The sequence below is a fragment of the Trichoplusia ni genome, chromosome 3 (assembly GCF_003590095.1).
Source record: "Trichoplusia ni isolate ovarian cell line Hi5 chromosome 3, tn1, whole genome shotgun sequence".
Taxonomy (NCBI): domain Eukaryota; kingdom Metazoa; phylum Arthropoda; class Insecta; order Lepidoptera; family Noctuidae; genus Trichoplusia; species Trichoplusia ni.
In genome coordinates, this window is record NC_039480.1 from 20190987 (window position 1) to 20212462 (window position 21476).

At 35.0% G+C, this 21476-nt stretch overlaps 5 protein-coding genes across 7 annotated transcripts in view; 2 read left to right on the plus strand and 3 right to left on the minus strand.

Moving 5' to 3' along the window:
* Positions 1-2615, minus strand: part of LOC113492350 (single-minded homolog 1) — a 47141-nt gene extending 44526 nt beyond the window's left edge. The window contains exon 1 of the mRNA XM_026869821.1: positions 2376-2615. The gene's annotated coding sequence lies outside the window, so the exon portion shown is untranslated. The remainder of the gene's footprint in view (positions 1-2375) is intronic.
* Positions 2616-7545: 4930 nt separating this feature from the next.
* LOC113508652 (DNA-directed RNA polymerases I, II, and III subunit RPABC3-like) lies at positions 7546-8520 on the minus strand. Its single transcript, XM_026891732.1, has 2 exons — positions 8141-8520; positions 7546-7768 (listed from the first exon to the last, which is right to left on the minus strand). Exons 1-2 carry the CDS (start codon positions 8431-8433, stop codon positions 7609-7611), a joined length of 453 nt encoding a protein of 150 aa, XP_026747533.1. The 5' UTR covers positions 8434-8520; the 3' UTR covers positions 7546-7608.
* A 451-nt stretch (positions 8521-8971) lies between these two features.
* On the plus strand, positions 8972-12308 carry LOC113492352 (H/ACA ribonucleoprotein complex subunit 4-like). The gene is made up of 2 exons (XM_026869823.1): positions 8972-10624; positions 11025-12308. Exons 1-2 carry the CDS (start codon positions 9207-9209, stop codon positions 11149-11151), a joined length of 1545 nt encoding a protein of 514 aa, XP_026725624.1. The 5' UTR covers positions 8972-9206; the 3' UTR covers positions 11152-12308.
* Positions 12309-13054: 746 nt separating this feature from the next.
* Positions 13055-17168, plus strand: LOC113492353 (oocyte zinc finger protein XlCOF28-like). Its single transcript, XM_026869824.1, has 4 exons — positions 13055-14254; positions 15674-15807; positions 16288-16399; positions 16795-17168. The coding sequence occupies exons 1-4, from the start codon at positions 13361-13363 to the stop codon at positions 17122-17124; spliced, it is 1470 nt and encodes a 489-aa protein (XP_026725625.1). The 5' UTR covers positions 13055-13360; the 3' UTR covers positions 17125-17168.
* A 3717-nt stretch (positions 17169-20885) lies between these two features.
* The window catches only part of LOC113492354, a 64707-nt gene continuing 64116 nt past the window's right edge, over positions 20886-21476 (minus strand). For all 3 annotated transcript variants that reach the window (XM_026869825.1, XM_026869826.1, XM_026869828.1), the window contains one exon: positions 20886-21167. In XM_026869825.1, the coding sequence (XP_026725626.1) occupies positions 20975-21167 (193 nt within the window). In that variant the 3' untranslated portion in view covers positions 20886-20974. The remainder of the gene's footprint in view (positions 21168-21476) is intronic.

Genomic DNA, 21476 nt, shown 5'->3' on the forward strand with positions numbered 1-21476 from the left:
TTTATTCTTTTACGTCAATAAGTTAATTTACAAAAAAAGAAAACAATATTTTTGACATGGTATATTCTTATTTGAAAATCGAATTCTAATTTCAAAATGTAGACGCCATGTTTTAAGCGTCCGTCGGGAATCGTAAACGTTTGTATTTTAAGCATTTTAATCGATTTAAATTAACTCTCATCATGCTTTTCTATAATTTATTTGAGGTAATATTTCTTTTAGTAGAAGTTTATATGTCATTAATATTTTTTACGCAGGTCTAAAACTTACTACGGTAAATTTAAATGGGAATATAATACGAATATTTTATAAATTACATTGAAAACTCTCATTATTAAGCCCTAAAAAATTTCTTCTTGGGCTGTAATGTGCTGATTTTGCCGACATTTTTATCTACGAAATAAAATTTTAATAATGTAGGCAAAGAACTATAGGAAAGTTCCAATAAGAGCTTTTTTTACACTTAACTGCCTATTGCCAGCGAGCCTATTGCTAAAGCCAAAAAAACCTCATCCAAATCTGGATAAACTATCCGTGTACCTACCAAATTTCATCCAAATCAGATCAGTGGTTTTTGCGTGGCGGAGTAACAAACACCCATCCATGCATATAGCGTTGCCAGGCTTCCGGATAAAGTCGGACATAGTTCGGCTTTTTGATTGCATGCCCGGCTAAATAAACGGTGTCCGTCTTGTCCGGCTTTTGTTAGGCTTTTTACGATAAGTAAAATGATGAAGTTATTTTTTTTTTAGTTAAAAATGTCTTATTTGTTCATAAATGTTTAATTATCTTGAATTTAATTTTATTGTGCAACAAGAGAAAAATAATCAAAAAGACCTGATTTTACATAAATTGTCGTACCTAAATCCACAATAATATAGGGTGTCCGGCTTTTTTAACCAAATGTCCGGCCGAACTGGCTGGTCTGTCCGGCGATTGGGTTTGGCGACCTGGCAACGCTACATGCTTACAAATTTTCGCGTTTATAATATACCTAAGGTGGATGTAGAAAGAGTTGATGGAGAAATCAGATTTATAAATCACCAGCACTTTTTAATAGGATGTAGGAATTCCAATTTAATCCTTACTAATATTATAAATGCGAAAGTAACTCTGTCTGTCTGTTACGCTTTCACGTCTAAACCACTGAAACGATTTTAATGAAATTTGGTGCAGAGATAGAGTTGACCTTGAGAAAGAACATAGGATAGTTTTTATCCGGGACTTTTGAAGAGGTCTCTTTTAAACGCGATATAACAGACCTCGACGCGGGCGAAGCCGCGGGCGAAAAGCTAGTATTAACTATATTTAAGGCTTAAACATTTTCTGTACCTTAATAACAAAAACGGCAACTTTGCTGTGTACAGTTGTTTCGAAAATCTGTCTGTGTGAACGGACTTTTGATGGCAACAGTACTTCTTTACATTATTGTAAAGCGTCACCGATAAACGGTGAAGTAAAACATCGTGAGGAAACTTGGATAACAGAATTGGAATCTGAAATCGCCCGCAGTGAGCTAGCGTGGTGATCGATGCTTAAAACTTTCCTATATGGAAAGGGACCTATGCTCAGTAGCGGGAAATTAAAGGCCGTATTATTTTAATAATTTTACTTTTTCATCGACGATAGCATGATTAAGTTAGCCGCAGTTGAAGAAGCAACAAAAGCTCAACAATCCCTTATCTATACTAATATTATAAAGACGAAAGATTTGATTGCTTGTTTGACACGAATAAGCTTCGAAACTAATGGACCGATTAGAAAAAATCTTTGACTGTTGAAAAGCTACATTATCCCCGCTGAACATAGGCAATAATTTATTTTGAAAAATATTAGGGTTCCACAAGAAAATTGCAATAATGTAACCAAAGGTGTAAAATCGGAAACCTATTTCTGCGTACGCTGCTAATTTAATACTATAGACAATAGAACAAAATGATGTACGGTTTGCTTACCACGCGGACGAAGTCGCGGGCAACAGCTAGTAATATTATAAATGTGAATGTAAGTTTGTTTGGTACGCTTACACGCGAAAAATACTTGACCGATCATCATGAAACTTTGCACACATGTGTTTAGAGGGAATAGAAGTAACATTAAGTACGTTTAAATTGATTTAAAAAAGCCGGATTATGTTTTATAGCTATATCCCACGCGGGCGGAGTCATGGACTACAGCTAGTATATTCATATTTTAATATACAGTTGACGATAAATACAAAATATTTATATACCAATAGACAATCTGTCAGCTTTGACATTTACAAGATTCACTATGCGTAGCTTAAGAGCTGACGTATAAAATCTTACTTTATCAGAACTTATTAGACATAATATTCTAGTTAGAAAAAACAACAGATTTTCTTTTTTTATTACCTTACAGGAATCCAACAAGATTGTAGCGACGCCAATGACTATTACTCGTCATTATCACAAAACACTTTATTTTAAAACTTTAATACAACACTAAAACACCGCCATTGTTTATTCTAAATTAAAAAAAAAATACGAAACGTCACTCACTAACATTGTCCGTTGCACTTTCAAACACGATTTAAAACTGACACAGAAACTTTTCTTATTTTTATAACTTACAAATTAATTTTCTTTAATTAATGAATTTGATTTTAATACGTCAGCACGTTATCGTGGCTCGATCGTTGGCTGTTGACTGACAGATGCCCCGTCCCGCTTTCGCGTCCAGAGGGATAGGGAGAGAGAGGGCAACACAGGGGAGAGGGGGACGGGGAGAGGGGATAATCCCGGCTGAGGTGAGCGATAACACCGTACAGTATTTTGACACGTATTTTTGCTATAAAACTGTTTTTAGGATGTATGTGTGTTGATGCTTTTGCCTATGCGTGAGGTGGATTAAAAAAGCACTGGTTTTTTTTAATGTTTTTTTTTTCATTTTCGTATCGGTATTGTCAGCGAAAGCTCAAAATGCTCAGACTAATTCAGGTAACAAAACTAGCTAAGAAATAACTAAGCAAGGAATCAAGAAAAAATATATTGAAAACCTTAATCAATTTCACTGTAGTTAACTTACTTTAAAATTACAAATGATAAGATAATTAGGTATACACAGATTCAGGGGTCTTATTTTCTATTACCTATGTATGTTTATTTTGTACAAAAATATCTTTCAAAATGATTAAAACCAAATTCTAAACAGCTGTAAAACAAAATCTGTGATAAATATGCAAATTTAAGCACCGAGCAAGCTCCATGTTTATTTTACAAACACGTTAGCACCTAAACGCAAAGACTAACTTTAAACCAGCGTATGCTAATATCAAACAACACCAAGAGAATTATCCAAAATGTCCGCTGTCTTAAAATAATCTACAAAAACGTCATATTTTCGTGAAACGACATTTCATTCCATATTTTACAGAGACGAAACGATTCTGGCCACATACTAAAGGCCAAACAAATCGCGGGAAACAGGTTTTTCTTTTTTTTTTAAGTCGTTTGCATTTGACGTTTGCCACTTCCCGCCTCCGGTCGCCGCGGCCTCTGATTGGTCGGCGAACAGCCAATGAGCGCGCGTTAAACCTATTCTATAATATGAATGTTCGTGAATTTTTAATTTGAATTGGCTTAATTTTTTTTTTGGATTTGAATGCGTTTTTTTTTATTGTCTGTCGTACTGTTGTGCAGTGATTAATGTGACTTTTGGTATTAAATGCTGAAGTGCGATTAACCTTTTTGCAGTTGGCACTCTTTGTTGTTTTTTTTTTATAGGAAGTACCAATTTTATTTATTGTGTCACGCATATATGTATATGTATTTCTTTTTTATGTTAATGCATTACAATGTACAAACTATGTAAGGATATTTATTTCATTTGGATAAAACAATACATGTTTAAATTCTTTGATATTATTAGATACTTAAAAATAAAACACGAGCTCCCTGACCATAAAGTACTAAGTTGCAACTACATTATTTAAAACAATAACATTGTCTTAAATTGTCTACTTGTCTTGAAAATAGAGTATTTTCTTATCTTTGTTTAGTTAAAAAGACCTTTAATAATAGCTATGATGTTTGTTGTAGTGATCTGTGAAGTCAGAATAATTGTTTTCTTTTATTAAAAATGCAAACGTATTTAAAGGGGGTCGGCTTCCAGTCTAACCGGTTTCAGCTAAGTAACAGTGTTTTACAAGGAGCGACTGCCTATCTGACCTCCTCAACACAGTTATCTGGCCAACACGATAGTTAGACTGGTTGTCAGACTTTCTAGCTTCTAAATACCCTTAACCACTGTCAAAGATGTAATAATAACAGCCGGGACACACAATACAACGTGCCTTCCGAGACACGGAGTACTCGTTACGACAAAGATGGTCACCCATTTACGGACCAACCGCGTCAAGTAAAGCTTAACCTGTGAGCGATTCACTTATAGCTTAGTCACGAGCCCTCAATGTGGAAACTGTTATTTGTAATTAATACATGACATTTCTACTTAAAATCTATGCATAAAGAAAAACCCTTTTTTTCGTCACCATTTTCCAAGTTTATTTTGAGGTTATCTTCCATTTATAACAAATTCAACATGAAAACAAAATCCCAAATAGCGACTACCTATTTTAATTTTATTACAAAAAAAACACTTCACAACAAGATCCTACTATCTACAATTAAAAGATACCTAAACATTTAACGAGAGTCATAATTACAGCTGTCGTTGAGCGCCATTTTGTTGCAAATTGAACTAATTTACCTTTCTACGGAGGGGCGGCTTTACCCTCTACTATACGTCATGAAGTAAGAGTGCCGAGTGTGAAAGTGATGCCGCTCTACGCAATAAATAGCGCTATCTCCCTTTAACAACGGCGAGTTTGTTTTGGTAAGGTGTTGGCTCTGATGCCAGAGTTAACGTTTAAGGGTGATCTTAAAGATGATTATAGACTAGGTGTTGCACGCGACTTCGTTCGTGTGATAATTTAGATGTAAGTAAGGAATTTTCAGAGTGTTGGTAACTTATTCATGTATTTGTTACATATTTTATTACTGCTCTGCTGGTGTTACGAATAGCGTGATCAAAAAATATCTTGTTGGATTCTACAATTAATGGACTTTTAAAACTGATAGAATTCTTCAAGTCGGACCTAATTCCGCTATTCACAATGGCCAATGAATTAATGAGATTGGATTTAATTGGACATAGCAAATACAATAATTGGGATTTCATTGTATTGACTGTGAGTGTTTCACTCCATACTGAGTTTTAAATTTTCAAAAGGGGTGGTAGCTATTTCTATATTTTTTCTGTTTGAAAACGACTCCCGCAGAAAGGAATTTAATCCTTGTGTCGTAGGTTGAGTTTCATCCAGACTCAGTACAAACATTCGTGAATCAACCAAACGCTGGTCTTACACTGCTCGTCGTGCATAGTGCGTTTGACATGGCGACCTCAACCACTAGGCTATCCATGCAATCAAAATGTCGAGTACCTATAAGAAAATCACACTTATCGCAATAAAAACCAAAACAAACACTTGATTTGAGTCCCCAAATCCCACTAAAACAATACCTAACATGCAATTAAAAATCAAAGCAAACAATTTTTCTAAGTCATTGACTCCGATTCCCAATACGGTTATAATGATCTACAATAAAAGAATAAAACAATGCTCTATGGTTCGCGCTTGTTATCGGCACGCGCCGCGCCGTGTGACGTCACGCGTGTGAACGAAACGATGACGTAATGAATATGTTTTTGATGTATTTAGGTGTATGGCAGTTTTGAGAGATAAAATACATAGTATTTTTTTACGGTGCAAGGAAGAAAAATATTTATTATGTGCGATTATTACAGCTGATTTTACCGCGCTTTTAGTCAGTAGAGTAAAGCTTAGTTTAGGGGAAAATCTTTTTTTTAAATGCCAGAATATCAGCAATAAAAAATAAATAAAAAAAAGTAAATATCATTTATAGCTTGCTACTCAGTAGGGGTAGGAGTTAACATGTAAATGACATTTTTGAAACTTAATAGTATGGACATAGTATTAAAGATAATAAATATTGGTATCTACATAGATGCTGGTATTATCAGAATTGGGAATTCAAGCATCCCCATGCGTCGAGCCAGCAATTTATCACGAAAAGATTCATAATACAAGAAAACGTTTACGTAAACCTTCAATCCAAAACGTTATACAATTATTTTAGACCTAATTTCTTCCTTTTAAAACAATCAATTTACCATAAAAAAGCTGTAGTGAATGCTATATCTAAACCCGTCACCGCCTGCAGTGTTTTTCAAAAGCGGTGACATTCGTAGGGGAGTCCGTGTTAGTTCTACACACGAGTCACAAGATGGCCGCTGGCGCTGTCACCGCGGGAGACAATTAAAACGTGTGATACGAGGGCATTATAATTGATATGATTATTATTTGCTACTGGTAAGGTATCTTTTGGTATTATAATAAAGTAATGGTGGATATAATATTCGTATTTGTGTAACGTAAAAATAATTTGTGGGAATGTTTCTAATTATTTTATTTTTTTAGTTTTCACTGAAAAATTTTAACAGTTTTAAACTTTAAAAAATTAAACAATTATTAACAGAAGCTCTCCATTCTCTATCCATTTTTAATAGACACTTTAAATGTCGGGTACCTAATAAAATTGTTTTAAAACTTTTATGTGATGAAAACTTGTTAAGGTAAAAAGCGCGGAGTTAACCTTACAATACTTATTTGGCGCAAGTGTCTCAAAACCAACCTTACCCTGTCTGATAAATAAAAAGATAATACTACTGATATGTTAAGCTTTCGACATGCTTACACTGCTGTCAGGTGCCAAAAGGATTAACTACAAATGAAAACAGTGTCATCTGTAATTCAATAACGAAAACTCAAATCACTAGTTTGTCTGCCCCTCAACAGATGGCAGCGCTGCTGATATTAAATTAACTGCCGTCTAGTGTTGAACAGAGGAAGCTCCATGATAACAACGCCATCTCGTAACCAATAGCGTAAACTAAGGCTCATCCGTATGCTTTAATCTGACGCCAGATGGCACTAAATTAACTAAAATGAGTTTATTTTTGTAATGAATGCTATATAATAGCTTTCTAATCTACAAAAACCTAGTTTCACTTCTTAAACTGAAACTGTTTATTTAATAAGATATGATCACCTGCATGAATTTAATTAGGTCTGAATAAGTTTACTTCAGAGCCAAAGCCCAACTTCGATCTAGAAAAAAAATGTAGGCTTGTTTCTTTTTCATCGTTTGTTTACTCTATCCTGTACAAATAGACTTAATCTTCCAAAACCTCTTGCTATGTCCGATATTACACTACGTCCTATTATCTCAGGGAAAATTTCAGGTGCAATAATAGACATCAACAAATAAAAAAAATAAAAACCTCTTAGACAAGGAATATTAGGGGAGTAGACTGGTATAGCAAGCAAAGAAAACCATTCTGCTCGAAAACTGATAAGGAATACTACAACAAGCTGACTGCTCAATTGGAGCAGCACTGTTCTCCAATTAGCAGAGGTTAAGTAAAAAAAAAACTACAAAATCTTATAAAATATACAATTTAATCTTACAAAATAATCTTAAAGTAACCTAAATATACATAAAACTAAAAAGCTAGCTTCTTCATTAACAGATACATGTGCTGATCCACTTCGAAGCCGTGGAGGTTGTTGGCGTCACCCTGGAGACGCATAAGCAGGCCTCCGAAGGAGACGTAAGCTGCTAGACGGGATGCTGGCTCCATGGCCGCTTCATCACCTTCTATCCTGTAAAGGTAATGTTTAGGGTTTAATATAGGCTGTTATACAAATATTATTGAAAACTTTCGTTTCATTATGTAGCCTGAAGGTTCTGTTAATATTGTATAAGACACACACTCAAAACCAAGTTATGCAGTTGTTTTGAGTTGAAGCTATTGTTTAAAAAAATACATTTCAATAGTAAAACAGGCAATAACTTTTTTCACATGATTCTTCTTTAGATTGGAAAGTTCTGAAAATTATTTTCTTATTTATAACCTATAACTTAAGAGCAACTCAAATATTTGTGGACCTGTTAGTAGTTTAATTTCAATTATAATCGTGATAAATAAACAACATAAAACTACGTATTAATAGTATAACAAGGCCCAAACTAACCTGTAAACTTTGCCCGACATGACATATTCAAAACTATCGGCGCGGTTTCCCTCCGTTTCTAGAGGGTTCCATTCTCCACCATCAGGATACCCGTTCTCTCTAAGAGTCGTAGCGAGGACTAATCGGAATTTATCGCCCAACTCCATCGGATAAATCCATGAATTTATATCTAAAATAAGGTCCATTTTGAACGACTCCGACTCGCAGTGTAACCGGCTACATCTGTCGAATTTCTTTCCTTCAGGGTCTATATCTTTAACGTTGAATATGTCCTCAAATAGCACGCCTGCCATTTTTTAATATTATTTGTAATACATAAAACTGAAAGAAAAATAACACGCTTTGAATCAACGCTTGACTTTACGTGACATGACAGTAGTTTTTGGACTTTTTGGACAGTTGGTAGACAGTAGACACTAAGTGACATCGATTGTGGTTGGATATTCGTAAGAGTGTCGGTTTAAAGAAACATTCGGTTAAGATGATAAGAATGGGAGATGAATGATTAAATATGGCGTATCGCTTGATTTGAAGTAACTGTTCCATCAATTTCAGCTTTATTTGAGTCAAAACTGTTTTCCTGCAACTAGTCGTCCACGCCGATGCATGTCGTCGCGGAAGAAATGTCCTGTTTTGATTATAATTTATTTTGCCCTTAATTTTATAATTTTATCAAGCTTTTTGTCGAAGATATAGATGTAGGATGCAAGAGGTTCCTACACAAAGTAAAAAAAAGTCTTTGACAACAGTGTAAGCACAACGTTTGAAACTGCTCGTGTATCCGAAAGAAATTTTTTGTCTATGAGTTGGTAGCACTTCTGAATTTGTTCGTCCGTGGGCGACATCTGGCGTCTGGCGCAATCCGTTCATAACCAAAATGGAATTTTAACTTCAAGCAAGCTTGAAGCTAACCTAAAACTAAAGTTTGCACGTGTCGGCACTTTGTTTGTGCGTTTTAAATTAAATTTACAAACAATAGATACAGTTGGCACCCAGGATTGACCCAAATATCTTGTTAAGCAAGTACAGTGTGTAATTACGAAAGAAACAGGTCGTAAATATCAAAATGACGGAAGTTTTACAACCCGGCGCAGAAGTGTTTTCGGAGAAGAAAAAGAAAAAGGTCAAGGAAAGCAAGGAAGGAGTGTCGCTAGGTCAATTCCAGAAGCTTGGAGACTTTAAAATCGAACCTACAGAAAGCGTCACGAAGCTTGATACAGCGTACTGGCCATTGTTATTGAAAAATTTTGACCGCCTCAACGTGCGCACTAACCACTACACGCCTTTGCCTTTCGGTCATTCGCCGTTGAAGCGTCCGATTGCCGAGTATGTGAAAGCTGGATTCATCAACGTCGACAAACCGAGCAACCCGAGTTCACATGAGGTAGTTTCATGGATAAAACGCATATTGAAAGTTGAGAAGACGGGCCACTCGGGCACGTTGGATCCTAAAGTGACAGGTTGTTTAATCGTGTGCATTGACCGTGCTACAAGGCTTGTGAAGTCGCAGCAGAACGCTGGTAAGGAGTACGTCGCAGTTTTCAGTCTACATTCAGCTGTCGAGAATGTTAAAAAGGTTACTCAAGGCCTGGAGAAGCTGCGTGGTGCTTTATTCCAGCGTCCGCCGCTTATTTCAGCCGTCAAGCGTCAATTGCGTGTGCGATCTGTTTATGACAGCAAGTTGCTCGATTTCGACAAAGACAGGAACATCGGTGTGTTCTGGGTTAGCTGCGAAGCTGGCTCCTACATCCGTACCATGTGCGTGCATCTCGGTCTCATGTTGGGCGTTGGAGGACAGATGATAGAGCTCCGAAGAGTTCGCTCCGGAATCCAAGGTGAGAAGGAAGGTATGGTCACGATGCATGATATCTTAGATGCTCAATGGGCCTACGAGAACCACAAAGATGAATCCTACCTCCGTCGTGTCATCAAACCTTTGGAAGGCTTATTGGTCGCCCACAAGAGAATATTCATCAAAGACAGTGCTGTTAACGCAGTCTGCTACGGTGCTAAGGTTCTACTGCCTGGTATCTTGAGGTACGAGGATGGTATTGAAATTGATCAAGAAATAGTCATTGTTACAACAAAGGGAGAAGCTGTAGCGTTAGCTATAGCTCTAATGACCACATCAACGATGGCCTCCTGCGACCACGGTGTTGCCGCAAAACTAAAGCGAGTTATCATGGAAAGAGACACTTATCCAAGGAAATGGGGCCTGGGACCTAAGGCTTCGCACAAAAAGTCATTAATATCACAAGGCAAGCTAGATAAGTTTGGTAAACCGAACGAGAATACTCCATCGGAATGGTTGAACAGTTACGTGGATTACAAGAAGAAGGATACGAATGGTGACGCAGAGGATGACGTTGGTAGGAAGAGGACAGCTAGTACAGCTAATGCTGATGATCCCGACAACTCTGTAGAAGTGAAATCAGAGAAGAAGAAGAAGAAAAAGAAGAGGGACAGTGAAGCTGCTGATGCTGTGTAAGTATAACCTACAATATTTTTTTTTTATTTTATTGCAGTATTAATTCAAAAAGTATTTATCATGGAGTCATTTCCAAGGAAACTTAGTATTGTTTATTCTATTCTTAATTATTTATTTAATAGATGAATTTACAAAATCTAAAAGTTATATAACATATAGTTTTATTAGTAAACAATAAGTATTTGTTTTCATACTTGAGTAAGTTTTTATTTCAACACATATTATACCGTATTGTTGTTTCAATGTTATTTTGTGTCTTGTGTCACAAACATGAACATTTAAAAGACTATTTATAGTGGTTAATTGTTTACTCTAAATTCAGTTTGACCTAAAATTCAAATTTATGGTTCAGCTCTTGAACATTATGTAAATGAATGTTTCTTTTTTAATTTTCAGACCTGAGGACGGTTCTGGCGATGCTACCATGGAAGCTGAAACAACAACCGAAGCCGACTCGTCAATACGCAAAGAAAAGAAAAAGAAAAAAAAGAAGGACAGAGAACAAGAGAGAGTGGACGAATAATAAATGTACAATAGTCTAGCTTCTAAGTTGAAAATTTTAAATAGGCTAAGGATGAATTAGATAGAAATAAAACAATTTATAATCTGTGCAAAGCAAATCAACTGTCAAAGTTCGCGCCTTTTCTTTGATTGGTTTCTGGTTATCGCTCATTTCACTTGCTAATGTTTAAAACTTTTTATTAAAAAATAATATCAATAATAAAGTAAAAGTATTCCAGTGCGTTTTATACTGAAACTTTTTTACGTTATAAGCCAGTTCCTTAGAATTTACTTGTTACATGTTAAGCTTATTTAGTACCTATGATTTCATAGGACTTGTTAGGTTATTGTGCCGTTACGATTAAATGTGGATATACTAGCTTACTTTCCTTTGTTACTGACTTAAGTAGAAACCCATAGTTTTCGCTAGATTCTAAGTTAAAATACACAAAAGTTTCTTATATTTTTATAATAAAATACGGGTTTGATTCAGGTCGTGCATTTAGCTTAAATTCCCGTGTATAAATAAATACCTATGTAGAAATGTAATGTTTGGCCGTTAGAACTCGTAAGCCTGGTGCTTCTTAATGTAATTATAAAAACTAATGAGCGCAAGTACATAGTACATTGCTTCTTTTACTACAAATTAACATACAGACTCCTTGTTATAACAATCTTTAGAGTCAAAATTAACGAATTAGTACAAAATTGATTTGGGCTTAGAAGAAATTAGATGTCGTAACTTTTTTTAAATTATGTCAAATATTAAAACGTTAAATATTCTAAATCGAAACTTGTTGCGTCATTGCCTTTATCAAATTTATTTAGCCTTGATAGCAAGGCAGCTTACTAATGTTTTAGAATCGTGCCTGAATTAGGAAAATTCCGAAAATTATTACGGAAACCGCCAAGAGTTTGTATTGGGAAGATTAATTTCTTGGTTATTTTACTATTATAAGTGAAATCGAACTCTTAAAAATTGTTATTCTTAGAGGTTTTTTTTCAATAATGATTAAAGTTGTTTTCGACATTTTTTTAAAACATTACGTCTACTAGGCAAAGGTCATAGCTTATTGAGTTGTTTTATTTTATTTTAAGCGCTTAATGTTTATAGTATAGATGTTAAGTTATGTTTTAAGATATTGTGTTGAATTGACAACATTAAATCTTTACTCTTTATATTGATGTTTTGATTCCAAGGTAAAACCTTACGTAGTCACCTTAACCGTGACCAGATTTCAGTGTCGTGTTGGAAAAATGTTGGAAGGAATGTTGAGTCTGGGTGATGTTTTGCACGGGAATTGTATGCTTCTAAAACGCACGACACAAGGATTAAAATCCTCACTACGGGATCGCGGGAGTCGTTTTTTTTATAAGTATATTTGACCAGTACCAGTCACCTTTTCACACTACAGCAACTCATTAAATTTGATTATGTGAAGTTGTTTTATTGCTGCTCATCTATATTTTAACGTCCTTTACTCTTTGGTAAATGTAAGTGCAGCTCCTACGATCTTATAGTATAGTAATATTATGAAGTTGTGGAAGAAGCGCCACTTTTGCACCGTGTAGTGCGGTGCCACGGTTCCACGATAATTTAAGTGGTGAATTATGTGTATTGTTTATTTTGTAAAGACACTATTTATAATACCGCAAAATATGGAGGTTTGCAGATAAGAGGAGCTTTTACCCAATGAACGGAAATTCAAACACGCTTTTAAAAAAATATGAACTTAATATTATGATTATTATGTTGTTTCTTGATCTGTTGCTAGAAGATGAACATACTGTATCTTTCTCGGGTAACAGAAACTAGGTACCTGTATAGCCTAAATTGTATTTCGTTAGCTTAAATGTTTGTTTTGATTTTCAAATCGTATAAATACAATAAAATTAAGTATGGATTAGAAGTCGAGCACCGTATATTTATAGAATAGAAAAAAATCGAGGTGAACTCAACTTTTAGTGGTTCTAGTTTAAAATAGATGGCGTTGTTTAAATAATATAGTTTTTTAAAGAAACAAATCTTTTTTGTAACATCAGGATTCACAGATATTTTGTGAGCAAGTATTTAACGTTTTACAGCAGCGTTTAAATAAATTTCTACAACTATACCAAATCCTATTATACATTTTTGACTAAGGCGACATTCAGATTTAGATGTCAAATCAATAAAGCGAAAGTTGACGTTGTGGTGTTTATTTTTTGTTTGTAATTATTTAATTTAAATCATGTTTTGGACGAAAATAATGACTGATAGTGAACTGTACAATTACGAATACCTCTCAAGACCAGACGTGTGTAGATTATGTTGGAGCGAAAACGCAGAACAAATCATAGGAACGACTGAAAACGGTGAAAACTTGTCCGAATATTTTCTAGTTGAAATAATTAAATGCTTTTTGCAAATAGAAATCGATGAAATGCTTCACAATAAAGTGTGCGAAAACTGTTACAAAGAAATCAAAAGATTCCATAGCTTTAAAACTTTTTGCCAAGAAACTGACGCGAAATTAAGAAGTATACTCCAAAAAGGTCGTAGTGAATCAGAAATCAAGGAATTTTCCTCTAATACTGTGAAAACGGAAGATATAAATGACGAATTAGATAACATTGATGAAATAGACACTTATTTAGACGATACATTAGCCTATGACGAAGCAGAGGCGGAAAAACCCTTAAAAACTTCAAAAACAAAATCCATAAAGTATGTGACACCCAAACATTCACCAACTTACTGTCGTGTTTGCCGCTTAGAACTAGAAACTATAGAAAAACTGTCACAACATAACTCTGAACACCATGGCATTGAGACAGACGGTACTAGAACAATGTTCAGATGTTTCGGCTGCGAAAAGAGATTTAGAACCCGTCAATCCAGGATTAGTCACGAAATTCACTTCTGCAAAGGCTTAAAAGATGGCTACAAATGTAATATATGTGAACGGTTCCTCCCACGAAGGAGGATGTATGAGCAACATATGGGTGATCATCGGAATAACATTACACCAAAGCTTCCAGAAGAAATTTTCAAGTGCAGCAAATGTACAGAGATATTTAAGACTAAAGAATTGTGGAAGAATCACATGGTGGGGCATACACCGGGGAATAAATTTGTTTGTGATGTTAGTATATTTAAATATTGGTTAATAGCTTACTAATTCTCTACTCAGGTTGAAATCTATTTACTCAAGTTTTGTTAAGTAAAACTTTTGAAATATCCAAAAAACACACTCCATCATCATCTTCATCCACAGCCTTTGTCCCCCCACTGCTGGGCATAGGCCTCCCCTTGCTCGCGCCAATTTCCATGGCCCTCTGCTAGCCTCATCCAGACTCGATTCGAGACCTTTACTAAATGCACTCCACTGCTTCCTAAGTTAGCTTTGGAAAAGAATCAATGAAACAAACTCCACAAAATATCACACTGTTACTATAAGTACAGACTAACTTATGCCTGCTTATGTTGTATGTGTCATTTAAATATTGGACTAAAATAGGGATGATATGGTATAAAAAGAAAAAATCTCATTAGTCCCTCAGTTAGATAATTGAAAAGGATGAGACACGTATTTTTTCCTTTTTCAGAAAAACTAGAATTGACAAAGATTAACTGCTTTAAAGTTTAGGAGAGGGGACTTGTGACGTAACGATAGAGTAAAATTTATACTCATTCGTGACGTCACGCGTAAGTTTCATTCACTGTAATTTGGTCAATTTATGTATGCGGGACAAATTAAAAAATACGTATCCATTATTATACAAAAAACTACAAAACGGACACTGCAAAAAAAAATTGTCATCATCCCTATTTATTACGTTTCCTTTACGTAACTTAGTCACATCTTAGCCTATTTAAATAGATTACAACGGTTTATTCGCTTGTATTTATCGAGATTCCATGACTAGTTTCGCTCATGATTAACGACTAATAACGACTTTAGTTTTGTTCGAAACATCTCATGCAATCCTTTTAAATACACGACAATAATCCGTTGCGTCACGTTTGCCTATTTTTTTATCCCGTATTAATTTGTCCCGCAAACATAATTTTTTCGAATTACAGTGACTGACACTTACGCGTGACGTCACAATTGTGTATTAACGATATTGTTACTAATTACGTAACAAGATCTTCTAAACTTCATAGCAGTTTATCATTGTCATTTTAGCTCAGAAAAAGAAAAATATACGTGTCTGATGTCTTTCAATTACTCATCTATCTATTGACGACCTCCGTGGTCGAGTGGCGTACGCACCGGTTACAAGGTGTCGCTAGCTCTGAGGTCCCGGGTTCGATCCCCGTTCGGGTCAATATAAAAATTCACATTTTTACATTGTCTCGGGTCTGGGTGTTTGTGGTACCTTCGTTGTATCTGAATTCCATAACACAAGCGCTTTAGCAACTTACTTTGGGTTCAGAACAATGCATGTGATGTTGTCCGCATTTATTATTATTTATCTAAGGGAGGGACTGAATAGATTTTTATTTGTTATACCCAATCGTCATCCGTATTGTCCCAGTATTATCTTTGTCCTTACAGATATGCGGTCGCATGTTCTCCCGTCACGACTACCTGTATAAGCACAAGCTGACCCACTCCGGCATGAAGCAGCATCAGTGCCCTCACTGCGAGTTCAAGGCCACGCAGCGATCCTCACTTACAGTGCATATCAGGTAACTGGGTTGAGGAGGTCAGATAGGCAGTCGCTCCTTGTAAAACACTGGAAGCCGACCCAACATAGTTGGGAAAAGGCAAAAAATTCAACCTTTAAATGTTGACATTATGCATGAAGTCCATCCAAAGTTTGTGTGCAAAAGATTGCTCTTAGCGATTAGACCGCCCAGTGTGACACCTTGTGACAATTTTTCTTTGCCAATTCCTGTAATTATGCAGTGTCCATTAAAGAATATACTACTCTATTGATAGTGATTAGTGACCCTGGCTTCTATACAGGAGGCCTTGAGTTCGATTCCCACCCAACACAAATGTTTTCGTGATGAGCATGATCATTTGTTCTGTGTCTGGGTGTAATTTATCTATCATATGTAACCATGTTTATCAGTTGTCTAGTACTCGTAATACAAGCTCTGCTTAGTTTGAGACTAGGTGGCGTTGTGTGGATATAGTGGATATTATTCTATTCCATCCTACAGGAAGCACACTGGCGAGCGTCCTTACTTCTGCGACCTGTGTCCACAGCGGTGCATCTCTAGCTCCAACCTGCGCGCTCATCGCCGGAGACATCTTGGAGTCAAGCAGTACGAGGTGGGATCTTATACCCTGTACCTGCTCATTCCTATAAGCTAAGTTCTTTCGTTGTAAGGTAGAATTCTTCGGCCTTAAAATCAAAGTCATAATAATTTGTTTTATTTCAAATAGGCCGTTTTCTAGGCTCTTTTATAACGTGATAATAATGACTACAGTTGCACGGTTCCAAAGTGTCATTCTTATCGAGAAGAACTGCAGGCAAGTCCTTCTCATCAACAGAATCTCAATTTAAATGTGGTCAGATGAATGGCGACAGAAACTTATGTGTAAGGAATGGGCAAATGAGCTCGCCAGTAATTTGGTCAAGAGTACCAGAGTGCTCTACGATACTATACTCTACCGAGCTGGTTGTGTGTCTTGGGTATGTAACCAATAGTAAATTTTATTTCCAGTGTACAATATGCAACAAAAAGTTCGGCTACAAAATAAGTTTAGAAGAGCATGTAACATCAGCGCACGTGCGCTCTGAATCTCATCCATGCGAGCACTGTGGCGCCACCTACACCAGAATCAGAGGCTTACGGCGCCATCTAGCGGCGAAGCACGGGAAACAAGCAAAGAAGACCGTCGAACAGGACATTTTAGTTCAAGTGACAAACACAGATGGCGCTAAAATCGATATTTTAAAAGAAGTCGAATATGAAGTTGAATCTGTTGAATTGAAGGACGGGAATAATGTTTTGTTATTGAAACATCAAGACGGTGATGTGTATATGGTGTAAATGTTTTTATTTTTGTATAAATAAATCAGTATTTGTGTATTCTGTTTGTCTTATTCATGATACGACGAGCTACTTGCCGCTAGATGGCGTTAGTAGTCTTAGAGCATGTGGTGAGAAAATTGTTTTACGTAATTTTATCGTTCTAGTCTCGAAACTAGATTGCACTCTTGTTTTACTAAATTAATAATAATACTATCATTAATATAGCGTAGGAGTTTTCTAGACCAGTTAGGATTCGAAGTGGGAACAGAAATTTGAGGTTAAGTAATTACGAGGTAGGTATCAAAATGCTTATTAATATAAATTCCAAAAATGAAAAAACAACATTTTATTTACAATTTTTATTATATTTTTCATTTACTGAACAAAAATAAAAGTTCTCTATAATATTAAAACGTTTTTTTTCACAATTTCTAACATGCATTCTGTCGCTACGATATTTACATTACTTAATACATACATTTTTCCATACATTGATATTTTCCGGGCTATTTATTTAGAAGATATTTCATACAGACCAGAAAAATAGACACAGACAAATTCATCAATGAAAATAACTTAACAAACTAATGTTTACATAAAAATAATAGGAAAAAATATTTGTTGAATTATTTAAATTCCAAAAAATTGCTTCAGCAACAGATAGAACCTTATCGCTTTACGGAAAAAGACGCCATCTTGGCGTAAAACTTGCCAACGATTTACAAGGTTATAAAAAATAGCCGGCGGTGTAAAAATTAAATGAACTTGTATTGAATTAATGAAAATCGTCGTCGAATCTGTCGTATTCGTATATCACAAAAAAAAACATATTTATTTTTTATTAAATGGCGGCGCATCTTGGTTTGTCTGTAATGGTGTTTTCAAAATAAATATCTATAAATTATTAACCAATCCTCGTGGATAATTATTTTGATTTTATTAATGCCCTATTGACAGATGTTTAGGTTAGGTATATTAACTATCGACATTAGCCGCGCTTTATGACAATATACAGCAATAGGGTATTTGACTAACTCTGATAACATAAATCTGTAATCTGTCAGACAGATCTACAAAAAATATTGAATACGTGTTTTTTCATTTAAGCTCGTTAAAAAGACAGAACGATTAAAAGCACTTAAGATGATGAAGTATGGTAGTGGGGGCTAGCAAAAAGCGTACTGGCAAGTGACGTCACAAGAGATTTTAAATCACTGTATCCCCTTCCTTTTTAGTCTACGTGATAAAATACAAAAATACGTATATTTTTTTGTCTTCGAGACGAAATATAAAAAATGCGTAGGTATCCAATATTTTTAGGAAATCTGTCTGACGGACTAAACATTTTTTTTCTGTCAAATAATCCTATTGTTTGACGTTTCGTTACCACTATGAATAGATTTTCAAAGATTTCTTTAGAATTTTAAGTAATTATTGCTCATCGTTAAATCTAGTCCTAACATTAAGACTTTCTACGTAAGAATCACATTACTTATGCTACACACAAATATTGTCAATACAGGAACTTCACACGCCTTTCTTATAAACTAACTATTTCTAAAATCTATACATATTATTATTATTATAAATATTTAAACCTAACCTGTAAAATAGGACAATATTAGCACAATATGTTTACTTTAAAAAAATATTCAAATGTATGACGATGAGAGGTCAAGGTTACGTGACTTATCCAAACTAAATGTCATTTCCATATATTTAAGTGTTTTTAATTAAGAAAGGTTAGAGGTAATGAAAACTGTCTCAGTGTATTAGTGTCTTTTAAAAGGGGACCAAGATGGCGCCGTAAAGTTTTGCAATTGTCCTATTTTACAGTATTTTAATGTTTGTCAAAAGATCTTGCTATATTTGGCACATAGAGATAAAAGAATGTAAAATACAAAATGGCGATCTATACTTTTTTTTTCTAAAAATAATTGCCAGATCTTTAAAACAAAGGAAACTTTTAATAATATAAAAAAATTGCTAAGTTTTTAGCTTTAAATAATTTAAATTTTATATTTTTTAAATTAGTATTATTCTCTATTTTATGTTACTCGGTGATTAATTTGACACTGAAAACAGAATTTGACAACATTTACAAAATAATAAGGAAAAATCTAGTTCTTTAATGATAACTGCACGGATAGCCGAGTGGTGTTTCACCACATCAATGACCTCTATATTTGATAACGCAGGTTCAATCTTGGCGTAGGTCAAAAATGTATGTGATATACAAATTATGGTGCCTTTGTGCGTGTGATTTGTTTTCTATGAGCCCGCGTGGCAAGAAACTTGCCTGTCAAGTCCTTAAAAATATGAAATAAATTTTTGACAAATTCTGTTTATGAGATAAGTCACTTTTACATACATACAACGCTTTCTTCGTCTCCTGCGATATTATTATAATATCTACAGAACTATCTCACTAATCTAATAAGTATTATTGCCAAATAGTGGGGTGAAGTCGCCTTTTGTCGGCCATGGGTGCAATACTTTTATTTTTTGCGTACATTAGCTATATAATAATATAAAGTTTAGTATTTTACGACATGGTATTTTCATCAATATCAAATAATGATCAAATTATTGACGCATATAATATTCCTTTAATAATAAAATGTACCCAAGTTGAGATTATAATTATGTTTCCTTTCTTATTTCATTGTACACAATTTTATTGTTAAAATTATAACTGTTTCCTGATATTCAAATAAACTCGAGCGTGTTGTGTTTTGACGCCGTTGAGAGCAAACCGGCCATTTACAAGATGCTGATACCGTTGTACGCCCACGGAAGCTTAAATCGTAATGGATAGTTTTTATTAGGTTAGGAATATACAATTTGTTGTTTGTTGCAACAATAGTCGAAAATAGTTAGTTTGTCAGGTTTGCACGTCAAGCCGACAATAGGCACCTTCACCTTAAATTTTAAAATCTGATTTCTACTTTTTTGAAATTAGGAAAGTTCGAAATAGTTATTACGATACATTACAAGCGGACATTTTGATAAAATTTATTATTTTACTTATACTATGGTTAACTTTTACATGAATAGATAGAGTCCATTTATTTTGTGAAATTACTTATTTACAATGAAAACGAAAATAATGTTTGCCAGTTGTAACCAGATCACTGGATAGCCGAGTGGTTGAGGTCGGTACGCCAAGCTGACCGAGCGCGACGAGTCGCGGGTTCGATCCTCGCGTGGATCAACAAAGTACAGACGAATTATGAATATACTCATTTTTGAAGTCGATTGAAAATAGAGTAGGCTTATGTCATTTTTTTTTAACTGTATGGGATATAAATTAAAATTAGTTTTCGGTTACAACTAGGTTAAAAAATGGCAGTGGAATCAGGAATTTACGCCGATTTCTGATTATCATAAATACTGATAGATATTCTAAGATATATTGATAGCAATTTGAGAAATGTAAGAACAATTTATTTCCTATGTTTAAACTTAAAATGGATGAATGCGTGCGGCCTATAATAAGGCATCGAAGGCTAAAGAAAAAAAAGTATTTTTTTAAAATAAGGACCAGTGTTTAGGATATAAAACATTCTGAAACCCGTATTTGACATAAATATAATTTCTATGAGAAACGTAACTCCTTAAAGTAACATTTAAAAATATATTAAGTTACTCGTACGATCACAGAAATAAATTATTAAGAAAACTTCATGTACTAAACAGTGTTACTCATTCACAGAGCGACACTTTGGTAGATTACCACGAATTTCATCTGGTAACATTTTTCAATTATTTCTCTGTAGCAACACTGACAAAACGCATCTGTCATCTGTCAATGCATTTTTTAATTTTACCCGTCAGCCGGATTAGGCAAAGGTATTGCGCTTTCAGCCTAATAAGGTAGGTTGTCTCTTAAGAAGGCTTGTTTAGTGTAACCTCTTCGGAGGCATTTACCCCACCAAGACCGTTGCGTGCACATTTTGACTGGTTTTAGGATGAAGCATTTAGTTTGGACAACGTTGAAGAAGAGCTTGCCCACCATATTGGAAACTGATGTATCAGCCAGTTTGAGGCATGCACGGAATCTGAAACAGTGAGAAGACAAAATAAGTTTTACGTATAGGTGAGTAAGGTTCAAATTGCTGTGGTGTTGGATGCCAGTGATCTCTTCGGTTCTCTAGGATTCGTGTGAACTGGCTAAGGATAGAACAGACTAGAGTGGACTGGACGTAAGCGCTGCAGTGGGACAGTAAACATGTTACATACAGAAGTATGACAAACTAGTTGTCAGGTAAATTTGACTTTGCACATTGCCACGCACCAGTACTGTCAAATCAAATCGTTTATTTGGGATAAATACAAAGTTTGTCGAACTGTTCAAACCAGCTTCGTTA

Coding starts and splice junctions, on each gene's coding strand:
- LOC113508652 (XM_026891732.1), bottom strand. CDS start 8,433: ATGGCAGGCGTGCTATTTGAGGACATATTCAACGTTAAAGATATAGAC. Junction 7,769..8,140: donor ATGTCGGGCAAAGTTTACAG/GTTAGTTTGGGC, acceptor TTACCTTTACAG/GATAGAAGGTGATGAAGCGG.
- LOC113492352 (XM_026869823.1), top strand. CDS start 9,207: ATGACGGAAGTTTTACAACCCGGCGCAGAAGTGTTTTCGGAGAAGAAA. Junction 10,625..11,024: donor AGTGAAGCTGCTGATGCTGT/GTAAGTATAACC, acceptor TTTAATTTTCAG/ACCTGAGGACGGTTCTGGCG.
- LOC113492353 (XM_026869824.1), top strand. CDS start 13,361: ATGTTTTGGACGAAAATAATGACTGATAGTGAACTGTACAATTACGAA. Junction 14,255..15,673: donor GGAATAAATTTGTTTGTGAT/GTTAGTATATTT, acceptor TTGTCCTTACAG/ATATGCGGTCGCATGTTCTC. Junction 15,808..16,287: donor TCACTTACAGTGCATATCAG/GTAACTGGGTTG, acceptor TCCATCCTACAG/GAAGCACACTGGCGAGCGTC.